The sequence below is a fragment of the Thunnus maccoyii genome, chromosome 17 (assembly GCF_910596095.1).
Source record: "Thunnus maccoyii chromosome 17, fThuMac1.1, whole genome shotgun sequence".
Lineage (NCBI taxonomy): Eukaryota > Metazoa > Chordata > Actinopteri > Scombriformes > Scombridae > Thunnus > Thunnus maccoyii.
In genome coordinates, this window is record NC_056549.1 from 4,544,750 (window position 1) to 4,560,510 (window position 15,761).

General features: G+C 36.6%; 2 protein-coding genes across 3 annotated transcripts in view; both read right to left on the minus strand.

Moving 5' to 3' along the window:
• Positions 1–677: 677 nt before the first annotated feature.
• Positions 678–6,662, minus strand: e2f6 (E2F transcription factor 6). 2 transcript variants are annotated; one of them, XM_042390160.1, is made up of 9 exons: positions 6,328–6,662; positions 5,117–5,446; positions 4,249–4,289; positions 3,967–4,019; positions 3,402–3,588; positions 2,882–3,037; positions 2,627–2,741; positions 2,047–2,197; positions 678–1,415 (listed from the first exon to the last, which is right to left on the minus strand). In XM_042390160.1, exons 1-9 carry the CDS (start codon positions 6,442–6,444, stop codon positions 1,378–1,380), a joined length of 1,188 nt encoding a protein of 395 aa, XP_042246094.1. In that variant the 5' UTR covers positions 6,445–6,662; the 3' UTR covers positions 678–1,377. The 2 variants fall into 2 exon arrangements, with proteins under 2 accessions (XP_042246094.1, XP_042246095.1); XM_042390161.1 differs by having other exon boundaries at positions 5,135–5,446; positions 6,328–6,659.
• Positions 6,663–7,826: 1,164 nt separating this feature from the next.
• The window catches only part of myt1la (myelin transcription factor 1-like, a), a 78,529-nt gene continuing 70,594 nt past the window's right edge, over positions 7,827–15,761 (minus strand). The window contains exons 23-24 of the mRNA XM_042390209.1: positions 14,147–14,209; positions 7,827–12,169 (exon numbers count right to left, since the gene is read on the minus strand). Of these exons, the coding sequence (XP_042246143.1) occupies positions 12,029–12,169; positions 14,147–14,209 (204 nt within the window). The 3' untranslated portion in view covers positions 7,827–12,028. The remainder of the gene's footprint in view (positions 12,170–14,146; positions 14,210–15,761) is intronic.

The window sequence follows — 15,761 nt, forward strand, 5'->3', positions numbered from 1 at the left end:
GTGGAAACACTAATAGCAAGAAAACAAAAACCAATAATTTGTTATTACTATTGACTCACTTCCTCTGCCCTTAAGGGTCAAAATCATAGAAAGTTAACTTGACTTTCATTGAAAGGTCCAAATCTAGACAAAGAAGTCTAGAAATGTTCTGGTACCATGTTCCAACTGTAATTTCTTTATTTCCAAGCAAAGCTCCTTCCAGACATCCAACCCTTTACAATCATCTGATGGCAACTTCAAATGTCGATCTCATGTCTGATGAAAAGTCACAGCAGCAGTCATAGTGACTTCTGAGGTGGTGGCAGGTATGTAGTTAAAATGTAGTTTCTGTGTAAGTATAGTTTGTTGTACGAGTCAACACCAGGCAGTAAAAGTTTTATTTCTCCTTCAAAACCAGACTTACCTGAGACTTTTATTTTTCTGTAGATTATTCCTACCTTTGACACATTTCCAGAGCCTTTATAAGACGTCTGTTGTCAAAGGTCAAAGGCCAGGAAACAGTTATACAGCGGCCCTACAAGCTGACAAGAGATTCAGCGTCTTGCTCAGGGGTACCTCAGCAGTTCAAAACGAGGACATCTGAGTCCAAGACAGTCTTAGTAGACACTGCATCAAAATACTTTCCACTAACCCTGCTGCTTCAGCTGCTGACAATAGGAAAAATAATAATTCCCCAGTTTAATATGAGCTTTTTTATTGATTACAGCATCTTTGAGGTGTGTTTTTTTCATTAGAAATTTCAAACCAAGATGAAAACATTTATATATCCAAAAACACAAAGTCAAAAACAGGAAAAAAAAAAGAAAAAAAGAAGTAAAATATGATGCAGCACATGTAAGTCAGCACGTGATGATAATGTAGAAACACTGCACCTCTCTACAGTACAGAGGCACAGCTGTGTATTGCATCTATAAATGAGCTCATTCACTCCTTTCTGTCATCTCTCATACAAAAATAAAGCTACAAACGTCCTTCCTCACCTTCGTCATTTACATTTCTTCTCCTGAGAGCTCAGCAGAACAAGAGGACTCCTCTGAACAGGACTAACACCTCCAGGAGTTTAATATACATATATATATATATAAAAAAAAGAACTTAAAATGGTCCATCCTTATCAAAACTCTGTTATATTGCCCAACATGTGTGTTTCAGCTGATTTAAACAGACATCAGCTGATGTTTATTTAAATTTTAAACAAGTGGCATGTATGAGCTTGCAGTCAGTTGAGATCTTTAACGTTCCAGCCTGAACCAGACGCTTTGTGCAACTTTCAGTCCTCTTGATACCTGGAAACAATCTGTTCGGGCCTCTGTAACTCTTCCAGGTTTGCGTCTGGACCCTGAGGACAACTGGCGCCTCCCGGTGGTCAGCTGGTGGCTATGCGCTCTGCACGGTGCTCTGTGGACTCGAGGACTCTGCAACGAGAAAATAACGATGAAATTACACAGTAAAAACAAAAACCAGAGCCCCACATCAGCAGGGACAATATTATTTTAGCCAATTTTAGCTAATCATTCACACACACATATATATTGGTTTCTGCACTCAGTACTTATCCAAAAATGTTTGTTATGTGACAAAAACAAAATTTGCTTAAGACATTCTTGTTTTAATGAGATCTTTTTTACATTGTAACAAGAAATTTTTCAGGTTATAATATACATTTTTTCTATTATTATCATATTGGCACAAACACAAATTGATATTTTGATATTTTATATGTTGTAAGATATTTTATCTAGGAAATTATATTTGGAAAAGTGAAAAATATGAAAGTGTGTTTTATTTTGAAAAGCCTTTTTTCAAAATCAGGTATTAGAAAAGTGGAGGCCATCTTATATTTGGGCCAATATGGTAAAATTCCTCAACTTTTACACAAATAATATCTTGTGATATCACAAAATGTCCTAATTGTTACACAAAACCAACTAACAGTGTCTCACTGAAAGAAGAAACTTTTCCCAGATAAAACATAAATTATATGCTGCCATATATACAGTATATAAGATTAAATAATTAGTCCTCTTCTGTCTATAAACGTGTTACCTGTGTGCAGCACAGCCGTCTTTATCCGGCTTTCCTCCAGCATTAAGAAGCAGCCGCTCTTCTCTCCAGTCACGACGTCTCCTGACCCCGTATCAGAGGTCAGCACCATGATGGGACCCCTCCCCCCCTTCAGATGGACCTGGATGCTGTCCTGCATCAACACACACACAACCACCCACACACACACACCATGAGTCAGAATGTATCAGCTGCAGGAGAAAATCTACACGACCTCAGACGATTTTACATCACCAGTGTGAAATTTAAAGTCACGTTACAAAATAATAAAAAAATGTATAAATAAATCTGATTGTACACAAGAATATTTTACTGAAATTTTTGATTTCAAGAACTATTTTGAACAAGAATATATTGAAATGTGAAGATTTGTCTGATAATACATATTCTAGTAAAGTAACAAGAAATTTCTGTTTATCTTTACAAATATGATACATCTTAAATTTAAGGTGATTAAAACAAATAAATTATATCTAAAATACATGTTGGGCAAATTTAGGCTTTAGCAGTATTTAATCCTGGCTGTGTGTGTGTGTGTGTGTGTGTGTGTGTGTGTTTTTACCTCTTTAGGTGCAGGAACCTCCAGTTTAGTTTCCTCCGGAGCTTTGACGACGATCAGCGTCTGTTCCTGGAAGGCTCTGAGCCGACTGATGTCCTCGTAGGTCACATAAGCCGACGTGCAGGAAAGGTTAAAGAAAACTTGCTAATTTCTTTTATCCACATTTAAAGCTACTGTTTTATTCTCTCCCAAACTTTGTTAAACATGTATAACTGCAGTTATTGCTGATGACCTCTGACGTCTGATGTGAAAGGATATTCTGAGTTTTCCGTGTCGTCGGTCATGTCGAAGAGCTGCTGGGCGCAGCTTTTGATCAGGCCGTCCAGCGTGTCCTCCACCAGCTTCAGGTTCTCCAGCTCTTTCTGGAACCTCTGCTGGTTCTTCCACAGAAAGCTGGAGATCGGACTCTTTCCTCTGGACGGACGACAGCAGGTTTAATGCAACACTTACAGGCAGCACAGACTTTTTACGGGACAGTTAAAGTTCGTTCTTGAACTTGGAAATAGTAGTTTTATGGGCTTTTAACCTTTGGTCACCTGATTACAACTGATCTTTGCAGCCCTACTGTACTTAATATAGTACTGGTGTATATGAAAAAATAAACAATTACAGTACAGAGAAGTCAAAGATATGTGTTCATATGAAACATATTTTTTTTTACTTTCAAGCTTAGAAATCCATTATTGGTCTGGTCTCATGTAAAATATGTGATTTGTAGTTAATTGGTTTTACCTGGATGCAAACATGCAGGGTGAATAATAAAGATCTGTTGACTCACGTCCACTTGATCCTGCTGGCCGACTGCTTCTCGATAAGGCTGATGCCGGTGAGGACGTTGGTGATGTCATAGACTCGCCGCTTGCGGGTCTGCAGGCTCGTGGCCACGTGCCTGAGGTCCAGCGAGCCGTCCGGAGCCGCCAGCAACAGCTCCAGGAAACGCCGCGTCAGCAGCCCCAGAGACACGTCTGAGTACAGAACAACAAGCAGAGTAAGAACCAGGATCACATCTCCGTCCTTATAAGCCTTTAAAAAGCTTCGTCTATGTCCAAGTTTTTTTTTTAAGGAGTAAAATATTTGTACAGAATGTATTTGTCATGAAAGTTATTGCTAACAGTAAAGGTTCATTACTAATGTGCCCACAAAACTAAACATGAGTTTTAAATACTGCAGGGAGTTTTGGCTTTAAACTGCCAAGAGTAAATCTAACAGTTTGTGACAATTCTCTGCACTTTAATATAAAATTCTGTCAAAAGCAGTTCAGCTTCCAAAACCAGATCTTTTTTAATACAAACCAGTTTTTCCAGTGAAAAAAAAAAATTCAGTTAAATGACAGCAACACTCACCCTGTCTGGAAACTCTCTTAGTCTGGATCTCTTTCTTCTGATGGAGGCCAGCACTGGAAAGAAAAGAGACAAAAAAAAATATTAAACACTTTATGCCAAAATGTGCAAGAACCACTTCAGTGTCCCACCGTAACGCCTGCTCCCAAATGGAAATCACTGAAGGAAAATATATAAATAAAATCAAAATGAAACTTTAACTAATAAAAAAGTGAGTGCAGGAATTAAACATAACTAGAAAGATGCTCACATGTAATAAAAGGAAGCAGAGAGGATTTTATTTACCTGGTCGTCTTCGCTCCTGAAGGTTTCTTCAAACCAGGATCCTGAGAATCAGAAAGTGAAAACAGAGCGAGTTAAAGCTGCTCCGGTTACATTAAAGAGTCTGATTATCTGACACAATTTAAGAGATGAAATTCTGAATTAATACAAAACAGGTCAAACATGTTACACACTGAACATCGTCGGCTTTCGTAGCATTTGAACATAAACTTTTGGGGTTGGTGAAGTTAACTGGTGTTGAATGTTTTCTTACTTTAACTATTTGCCACATAGAGGATTATTATTTTTACTAGATACTCTCGTTACTCTCTCTTGTTAATCCCTGTTATTCATCACCAGGCATGTTCAAGTATTACTGTGGACAAATATCACAGTAAGCAGAACTATCACCATATTCAAACTTAACAAAATACAGAATACACTGCCTGGCACGACGTTTCGGAAGTACCGTTATAGATAAAGTTTATGGGGAAAAAACACAAACAAAAACAAAAAAAGAAGTTTGTGGCAAAGGAGAAAACCTTCCAACAGATACAAGCTGATGACGTGCCTCCACTCTTGTATACATTAATCACCACGATATTCATCGTACAGTCTGACGCGGAGTGCGATCAAGACTTGATTAAACCCATCATGTTAATAAACTTATAATGATTGTTGAGTTGTTGTCGTACAATCTGAAGGTATTTTCATTTTTAAAAAAAGAAACTGCTATTGAAGGCAGCAGCAGGACTATAATAAATAATAATAATAGAAATGTTTGACACCATCACATATGTTTCATAATATATAATAATAGACACTGATCAATATGAAGTGAATGAGCTGAATCAGGACAAAAAAGTTCCTGGAATATATGAATAAGATACACAGCAGACTCAGTCCTGACCCGCCGTGGAGGATCCGGTGCCGGTGGTTCTGGTGCAGGAGGCTCCACATTAGCAGGAGCTTCATCTCCACCTTCATCTTCCTCTTCCTCGCCGCCGCCGCCACCGGCCCACTGATCTTCTTCCTCAGACGACTCGGCTCCCCAGGGGCTGATCATGCCCAGCGGCCCGTCCAGGTAAGGGGGCATGATGGGAATGGCGTCACTGGTGACCCCGTTGGTGGCGATGTCGTCAGGCAGGAAGTGGTCCTCGCAGATTATGTGCTGCTCTGTCGAGTCTTGCTTGTCCGTCTCCCTCAGTGCTGCCAGCCATACCTGTACAAAGTAAGGATTTTTACTGGTCTGACTGGTTTGACTAGAGAATTGTAACAGAGCTCAATATCAGTTGGAAATAAGGTAAAGTTTGGTTTTCTATTGGTCCTCTTTATTTTATATACTATATGGAATTTACCAAACATTATAAATAGTTGGATTAAAAAGTTAACATTCATGTCCACTGAATTATTTTCAAAATAAAGTAAAATATCACCACCATATAGCATGAACATTTGACCAGTTTTTCTACACAGAAAGTTTTGAATATCAATCCAAAATATTTTGGAATACATACAATGGAGTGTTGCTGCTGGATGAGCACCTACGCCATGATTATTAATGTGTAAATAGGATAAACAATTAAGTAATTATTGAATTTATATTTGATTAACACTAAGGTCAATATTTAAGTTATGTATGATAAACATTATGGTAATTATTTATGTGTATATATGATAAACATTAAGCTCTTTATTTCAGTTATAGAGAAGGACCATATAAGTAAATATTTCTTCATCATTCGAACATGTTATATTTATTTATGTTGCTTATTGAGAATTTGCTGTATATGTTTACTGTTCATTTTATTGATTATTCTTGTTTTGTTTTCTTATTATTTGTTACATGTTTGGAATTAAAAAAAAAAATCAATACAACGCATACAGTACAATGCAATATTATAACTCTGAAAAATAAACAAATCCGTGTTATCAATAACTGAATGGGCTAACACATAAGTTATCAATAACAGTAAGTTAAGGTCTCTTAAACAGATGGTAGAAACAGGGATACATTAAGGTAACGTTAAAAGATGAAGCTCCTGATATACAAATACCGATAAAACAGTATATTCTTCACGGTTAGGTTGATGTTTTTCGTACCTTGACTCGCGCGGGGTCTTTGGGGAAGTTGAAGAACCTCTTCGGTGGGCGGTGTAAGATCCCCCGGTTAACGTTAAGTAAACGGTTGGGACACCCGGAGACAACACACTTCACCATGCTAACCGTCACTCCTCCGCCCAAAGCGAACCGACCGGGGCTAACTGTGCATCCGAGCTATGTTTACAACCGTCTGGAGTCAGAGACAACAGCTAACTACACACGACACGACTGTCCTGTTTGTTTATGTCGCGTTTCACGTTGTTTTCACGCCGGAAAGGGGTGTAACTGACCCGGATATATAACAATGGAGGGAAACTACCGCATTCTGCGAAGACCCGCCCCTAACCTGCCTCTGATTGGCTCTCACTCTGAACCTAACCAATCTAACCAACGAAGGCAATGAGATCTAGCCAATCAGAAGCAGAGTAGGGCGGGTCTTCACGGGATGCGGGTGGTAAAAAAATCAAGCTGGCAGAGGGCTCTTTGCATGGATGTATTGGCGCCAATTTGGCGCCCTCTACAGTTTACAGTCTGTTTTATAGATAACCAAAAACCAAATGTTTTCTGTTTTTATAATAAAAACTAATCTGACCACCGTTATTATATAAATGTAGCTATTCATACATGTAAATGTAACCCCTACTTCAACTAGTTAAACATAAAAACAACATAAAAATCACATTTTCAATGTATATTTTGACCTGCGTAACAAGAACATTAAAATGAGACAAAGTGTGAAATAAAATATGCTTAACAGATATGAAATGATATGAAAAAAAGTAAACATGCTGCAAACATTTCATCATAATTACATTATGGCAAAATAATAATAATAATAATATTTTGGCCGATAGTCAGATTCCACACCCATGTTCCAAGTTATTAATAAGTAACATGTAAAAAATGTACCCAACATTAAATGTCTTATGTTTAAATTTTTTCTGACTGACGCTGACAGTCAGACCTAAAATATAATTCAATTATTTGGTCAAAAGTATGGTGACATCTGATTTTTGGTCCTTTGTCCTTTTCACTGTGATCTATCTGTGTCAGGTTTTAAGTTACACAAGTATTTTTTGGTTTATGTTACAGGTCCCCTGATTTCCTGGAAAATGTTTTGAGTAATTTGCAGGTATTTAACAGTTAATTTTTAGGACATTTTACAGAGAAGGTGATGCAATTTGGTACAAATTATAAGAAAAAAATGAAAAAAAGTATTAAGTTTGTTGAGTTGGTAAGTATCAATTTCATTTGACCGTTTAATACCTGCAAATTACTCCGAAAATTTCCAGGAAATTAGTATGAAATTTAAGGACCTGTAAAATAAAGCATTACCTAACAATGTGAAGCATATTTATGTCAAAGCTAAAAACATGGTACAGTAAAACACTGATATAGTCCATTAAATAGAATATATTCTCTACTTGCTGTACATTATTAACTTTCCTGATGATTAGCCATCAATTTAAAACAAGAAAGGGTCGTAATCAGTGTTGCAACACAAGATTTATTCAGAGCAAGAGATGCCAACACCAGCATGATAAAAATTGTACAAACTTCACAAGTCAAATTAAAATATCACGTAGCAACTCGTGACCTTAAACATACAGCAAAAATATCAACAAAACCCATGCCATGTGGTAAGAAAACTGTTGTTGAAAGTTTGCAAGTAACATAGAAAAAGGGTTAAAGGAGAGAAAATGAACAATGTATAAAAACCCTTATCAATGCACTGCTCAAAAGAAATATTTTCATTATGATTTCACAAATATTCATATGGATTTCTTTTGCATTCTAGCATGTCACATGTTAGTGTTGAGATTCTCTATGTAAATAGTTACAGTTTAGCTTTTACATCTGATATTACAATATCTAGTCTATTGACTGTCTTTAAGTGGCAGAATTGTGCTTTAACTCCCATTTCCTTTGTATCAGTAAGAATAACTGACTAAATAAAAAAAGTACAAGCTGTCAGTCTATCTAATGCAGTAGTTTACTGGCAGGAAGCTGCAGACACAAAGCTTTGGGAAGAGATGTCGGAGAATGAGGCTTTGCAGTAAAAGTCCAAAGAAGAAACATGTTTAAAGGAAAACTCCCCCTGTTAGCAGTTTCCTCCTGCATGTGGAAAACCAGACTCATAGTGGAGAAATGTTTAGTTTGTCTAAAAAGATCAAACTGCAGGTTTTTGTCCGTCAGACCTTCAGAATCATCAATGAAATGGTAACGATTTGGTTTAGGTTTTAGATTTTCAACATGAAAGTCAAATCTTTTCCACAATGTCTCATATTATCCATATATTTACTTGATCTGCTTGTTCCAACACTTTATTGGCGCTATGGGATGAGTACACTGGGAGAAAATGGGCAATTCAAACCCAAGCTGGCATGTTTTCATACCTTCTTAGGCATATTTTTGGGAAATGTGGACAAGATTATGTATAATGCATCTATGCATCTATGCATTATCATCTAAGCATTTGCTACTGCACATACTGGTTATCTTTTTAAAGGGTAGGTTCATAATTTTCATATTTTCCACTCATACCTAGTTGTATCTAGTCATGCAAGATATCTACTTTGAGATTTCTGCCTCCGCTCCAATACAATGTAGGTAAATGCAGTTTAGTTTGTGGTGCTCACAGCACTGAAAAACTACATAAAATAATTTAATAGCAACTTTTTTCCAGCAAGCATGTCTCATTTTCTCTGGATAGTCTGGACAGTTTTCACTGGAACGACCCTCTATTTGTTTGCAGTGAATTATCCAGAGAAATGGAGAAACTGTTCCTGAAAAGACAAGTCAGAAATTAGAGCAGAAAGCAACACAGGAAGAAGTTTGAGTTTTAAGTAGAGGAAAGACGTACCACTTTGTTTACAGATTATTCGGCTAATAAACAGGATTTATACCCATCATGTGTATTATTTCACTGCAAGTAACAATATTTTGGTCAATTTCTTTGCAGGCTATCGAAATACATTCTGAAAAATGCAGGAAATCAAAACCTGAACTAGAAATAGAAGAGGCAGGTTGAGGTCCGACACCTGACCAGACTGATGAATTTTAGCTCTTGAATTCTCACTGTAAACTCACATTTCAATTTTTTCTTCCTATCATATCCTCACAGGAGAATCACAGGAGGCTCTTGGACAATGTAATGGTAATATAAGTGCATGTTTTATCAGGTTTTTTTCCATAAGTTTGTTGGAGGGCTCTAAATCCTATGATAACCATGAGCCTAGGCGTTTGTTGCTATGGAGATTAAGCCAGATAGGATCACAGCATAGTGTCATAGTTGCCAAACTCATCCAGCATTGACCCAGAATCTGTACATGAATCAATTTAAGCTGCAGTTTTTCAAAATGGGTAATTAAATTTGTAGCATAGTAATTGGATGCGTCCTCCCAAAATGCAACTTGTGAACCATAGTTGATGTCTCCGCTTCAGTTTTTATGTCCACAAGCTTTTAACCCAAGAACCTAGAGCCAATAATTCAACCAAGAGAGTTTCATGTCAAACCAAATCTTGAAGTGCTCCTAACACTGTCTATCCAGAAAATAAATACAAATTTTACGTTATTAACACCTCCCCCGTAACTCTAGGTTGTTAGTAAAGCATTTTAGTCACTATTTAAGGCAAAAATGCCAAAAATTTGCTAGTTTTACTACATCAAATGTGAGGATTTAATGCTTTACTTTGTCATATATGATAGAAAACTGAATATCAGAAGGCATCACCTTTGACTCCGGTGAATTAAAATGGTCATTCTTTACTATTCTCTAACATTTTATAAAAAAAATAACAATTAATCAAGAAAATAACTGACAGATGAATCCATAATGGCAATATTTGTTGGTTGCAGCTCTCATTTCTGGAAAAAAAAAGCCTGGATCCAATTTAAAAAAATAAAACAAAACAAAAAAAAAACAGGTAAAAGTTCCACTTTTCAACAAAATTTTATCTCAACGCAACAATGCATTCTGGTTTACTAAATGTTGGAGTTGGAGGAGGTTGATGATGTGAGGGGACCAGCGGGGGAGTTTTCCTTTAAATAACAAATCAACTCAGTGAGATTTGCTCCAGGTCGCTTTCAAACAGGAATCACCAGCACAAAGTCTTGTCGAAGTCACAGTTTCCACAAACTCGCTGTACAGTTTTTGCTTCATTTACCACGTGATAATACTTTGACATACTCCAATAAAGTGCATGCATGATCGACGGTGTTCAGAAAACATACTCCACCAGTACTGTGATTTCAGACTGAATGTCATCGTAAGGCTGATTCAGATCAAATACTCAGTCAGTAAATTCAGTGCACAGACATCGCTTTACAACTGCTGGCTCTAGTTTTCATTCATCTTTTCAATAACAATCAAAGATAATTTAAAAAAAAAAAAAAAAAAAAGCGCTGCTTGGTCATCATGTCATCTGGCATCATGTCCCATTGTGGCTCAGACAATTAAATGCATGACTGGAAAGACGTTTTCTACAGAACGAGTGCAATATACACAATGACAGATGGGGACGTTTGACCCTGTAAGTCCAGCGGAGCCGTCAGCCTTTAGAAAGAAAAATCATATCTACAAATCTTTTTTCGCCTGCCAAGCGCCTCTTAATCGACAATAAAAACATCAAAACATGGAAACAAAGGTGTCCCTGTGCAAAGTCAAACATGACAGAACCAAAGTCCTTTCACCCGCGTCAGATTCCTAAAACATGATTGTAGTAAAAGGTTTATACAAAACGCAATACATTTAGTAAAAAGATCTATCAGCTCTTTGCTAGTTTTATTCATAAGAAATTGCATATACCCAAACTTGTTTTTAATATAGATTGCATCGCATATCTAAACAAACGGTTTAATATTATCATACCAATATTGCTGACACGCTGTCCCTATTAGCTAGTCAAGGTTGATGATTTAAAATTAATTCAGAATGGCAGATTGTCTCCTACATTTTCTGTAGCCATTGGTCTTTCCCGCTTTTTTTCTTTGCACGAACAAAGAACAGCGAAAGAACAGGACAGTTTAAAACCAAACAACTCCGTAGGGGGATGATGGGATTTGCACCAGTAAGTTTCCGTGTCATGATGTTTGAGATCTTCTTGTTTGTAGCATTGGTTCTTCTCATAATTTTTAGCTAAAGATTTACAATAACATTAGTGTCCACACGTTCCACTTTCAAACATTACAAAAAAATCAATGAATTTACATCCATTTAACAACCTCCAGCTTTACAGCTCGTGAGAAACGCCTTCCCAAAAAGTGATTGCTCTTCACGTTCCCCACGCCACTCTGCTCCCTGTTAAACCCGTGACGCCCAGTTATATTCGATGCATGTAAATCGCATTAAAATAAGAAATGATTCAAGCTTACAATAAATAAATACATACATATACACTAGAATGTGCATACATTAGCAGCTATAAACAGTACATCACATTATATTAGGTCATATGAAAATGTACAAAACGTGAATGTTCGTTTAAAACATTGGTAATTTGTTTTTCAAAGCAAGGCAACAACAATCAAAATAATAAAAAAAGAGATACCCATGGAGTTGAGAGCATTACAGCAGAAGAAATAAAAGAAGTATGGTAGATTACAGCAGCAAAAAACAACCCATTCCCCTCTATTTGACTTTTTTTTTTAGTTGTTGTTGTTGTTTTTGCTTTGCATTTGTTATTTTGGCCTCGGTCAGGGCTAGACCTGGATGCCCTGAACAGCCTGTTTGATGTTCTCCAACAGCGCCTTGTTCTCCGGGCTCTGGTACTGGTCCTGGTGGGTGTACATGTCTGTCAATGTACTCACATATGTGTCAAAGTTCTGTTCATTCATTGGCTCCTGTGAGGGGAAAGAAACCCATGAAGAAACAAACAATCAGGTACATTAAGTGTTTGTATAGACAGATCTGTAAGACATTGTGGGAAAGGTTTGGAAAACAGGAGGGCAGCGGGGGGGAGGAAGGGAACACCATCAGGAAAACATGGCTCGGTTACACAAAAATGCTCCTTTTTAAATATATTTTTAATATTATATTCAGTATCTTATACCTCAGCCTGTGAACGTCTACGCAATGCAACTCCAAACCATGCAAAAATCAGGAGAGGGATGGTTAGCTGATGGGTAGATGGAAGGTTAATGTTTAGCATATGAAGACAAAATCAGGATGTTAAAAACTAATGGGAGGTTAATGGGCAGATGAACGAGACAACTGTTAGCTCAACTTAGCAAAGTCGACTGGGAGTTTTGGTTGTTGAAATATTTCTCAGAGATGGAGCAGCTTTGGCTTCAGAAATAGTTAAACCTCAGTGGGCGACGCACAACAGCATTCGTGTTTTTAAAACGGGTTTAAAGTTGTTCAGGTTTTACATGTGGTGTCCCTCAAGGCTCGATTTTAGGCCCCTTTCTCTTTAGGCTGTATGTGCTTTCTTATTCATTGGATTTACACCCATATTGGACGATTGTGCATTTCACAATTACGTCAACTGCAATTATGATCTTAGCCTAAACTTAACCAAACTTTTTATTTCATGTAATTCTGTTTATCTTGTCTTGCATTTTTAGGAGAGGTCCTACCTCTCCTGTACAAGCACTGTTTTACTTCCATGTATAGCTGTGTATATGTAGATAAAAGTGTGTTTTTATAAATGCAAATGTCTTTGTGTACAAATCAAATCTTTAAATCTTGTATTTAAAGTGTAGTTTTTTAAATGTGCAAATAAATAATAAATTGTAGATACTGAGGGACACAAGAATTTCAAAAATCTTGCCATCAGACATAAAAAAAGGTTTTGTCCACTATCGACTTCTTGTCTGGCGATAAGAGTTTGGCTTTCTCTATTGACTTTCATCTGCAAACATTTCATCAGTTTCCACTGAGAATGTACACATTTAAATTATGTCCAATCATTTGCATCAATCAGAACGATCAGTTTTATTTTGAGTAAAAGGATTTTGTATCCGCTATAAGAGAAAATGTGGTGAGAAAGAAGAGAAGAAGAAGATTTTTGATCTTGTTTTTCTTATATTTGCATTATTTTTCTCTCTGCTGTCTTTCATTTCATGTAATAATACTTTGCTTGTATTTCTTTATTTTATCAGAATTCTGATTATTTTACTTTACTGTCCAGCAGATTACACACACTTAATAGCACAAAAGATGCATATAATTTTGTCCTGAGTATTTAAATCTTTTTGCTTTGCAAACTTTGCTGCTTAAGTTTGCATGTTACCTAACTTGTACCCATTTGCACTGTGGTCAGCATCACCAACAACAGTTTAATTTAACAATTCAGATTATTTCTGATTCCAGAGCAGCTCCTCCTCCAGGTTTATTGATCTAAAATTACTATTAACATGACTGCAACTGTGACTTGAGTTATAACTTCATATTTCCTGTTGAATGCTTAACAAATTCCTCTTATTGTTCATCATGTGAATCTCATTTGTATCAAAGGTCCAAGTCTAATGTTAAATTATTTCATTTAATGTATAATTCATGTGTGTTTCCGACTAATTATCATTTCAGCATTTCATTGCTGGTAAAAAGGTCAATTCCTGACACTCTGCAACAAGACATTTTAGCTTCTTAAACAGGATTTTTTTGTTTTTTGCCATTAATGGAGAAATGCGAAACTACATCAGATGGTTCTTTACTATTAGTGTCATCAAAATGACTAAGTTACACTCTTGTTCACTGCCGTATAAATGGAGAGTTGTGATGTGCAGATGCTACAGTGGACTAAAGGAGTTAAAGGAGGGGAGGATGACAGTGCAGAAGAGAAGGATAATTGGATAAAGGATAAATGGATCTCTTACTCTGGGAGGCATCTGCAAACAGCAGTTATGCTTTACTGGGGCCTCTTTCTGTGGCAGCGGTCTCTACAGGAGAGGGTGTACAGAGAAGTCTATTAGCCCGCTAGACAAACGGCGGCGGTCACAAGGCTAAGCTCCACCGAGAAAAAAACACACAACGTCCGCCTTAGCAAGTCATTTCCCCCTTCTGGCTCAGTTCACACTGCAGGTGACAGTTTCTCATTTCTGATTGTTCTTTTTTTTTAAAATCTAATGAACAACAAAATCCAAACTGAAATTCCTCTGTGTTAATCACTGTCAACTTGAAATAAAGAGATGATGGAAAGAATAACAGATGATGTGACATCTCAAATAGTGAATGTGACCGCTTTTGTCTTTTTATACTCTACTAAAGCTTAAATCCTGCAGTAAATATGAACAGTTACACAAAAAGAAACACAGATATTATCTGGGTGTGAAAATAAAGTCCTGCAGTGTGAACAGAGCCTCTGATTCAGTTTTCTGGAAACAAAACAGGAAAATTCTACCAATCCTACAGTTTGGAGTTTGTCAAAAACTCATTTGGGGAAAATTGAGCGATTATCTGAAAACAAGCTGGAACTATATGTTTAAAAAAATCAAGATGAGTGAAAGTGAGCTGGATTTCAAGCTTGTTTCAGGAGAGAGATAAAGATCAAATCACATCAAATTTGTTGTTAGGACGGACATTTCTCTTGCAGTGTGATATGAAGTCCTGCAGGACAGGAAGCAGAGTCCAGTTATCAAACAACTCGGGTTCATACAGCTCAGAAAGAGATTATCCAATTAGCCCCAGTCTTCTTTCTACACCGAGACAACAATGACGTCAAAACGGCCACGAGCACTTCACTCAAACTGAAACCAAAAAAAAAAAACAAAAAAAAACAACCGGGCCGTTTCTTTAAACGTGAAACTCTGTGAGGTGTTGTAAAAGCACAGAAGAAGCACAGCATGGACTGCTGGGAAATAAAAAGGTGGCGAACAAAAAGAAGCAGATGAGGAAAAATCTGAGTGTCGTTACAGAAAAGGCTGGAGACGACTTTAACACCTCCCTGGATTAAAATCGTGAGCAGATGTTAGCAGTTCAAAATCTTTACTATTCCACAAAGACTTTTAAATAAAGCAGGAAACAAATTTAGCACATTAAATATAAAACAAACATCCAACAGAAGCTTCAAACTCCCTAAAATAAAGGTAAGATTAAATGAAAATAAAGCAAAACAAATCATTTAGTTCATTATTTAGTCATTATAAAAATAATATTTTCTTTCATTTAAGTGCAAAAAAAATCTGAATATATTCTCGTGTTTCAAGATATGACAGTTATCGATAGAAATTTCTTATTTCGGATCAAACTTCACTGGCAGTTTTCACACTTCCACAAGACTAATAAAACATACAATGTCAAGATGAATTAAAATTAAAGATAAAGTTTTTGTCTCTTCAATTCTACCATCACAGAAATTAACTAACCAGTATTTCTACCAAAGCGGTCAAACTGGGAGAGTGCTAGCAAAACTTTGATTTCACTGCACTTGTTCTTATTAAATAATATAATAATAATAATAATAATAATAATAATTCAAGACGCCTGTTTAGC

What these genes read in the sequence shown, in the direction of transcription:
- e2f6 (XM_042390160.1), bottom strand. Translation starts at nt 6,444, where the DNA reads ATGGTGAAGTGTGTTGTCTCCGGGTGTCCCAACCGTTTACTTAACGTT. An exon ending in GGGTCAGGACTGAGTCTGCT is followed by an intron (nt 4,290 to 5,116) that starts GTGTATCTTATT and finishes TCTGATTCTCAG; the next exon opens with GATCCTGGTTTGAAGAAACC. An exon ending in GACGACACGGAAAACTCAGA is followed by an intron (nt 2,742 to 2,881) that starts ATATCCTTTCAC and finishes CCTTTCCTGCAC; the next exon opens with GTCGGCTTATGTGACCTACG.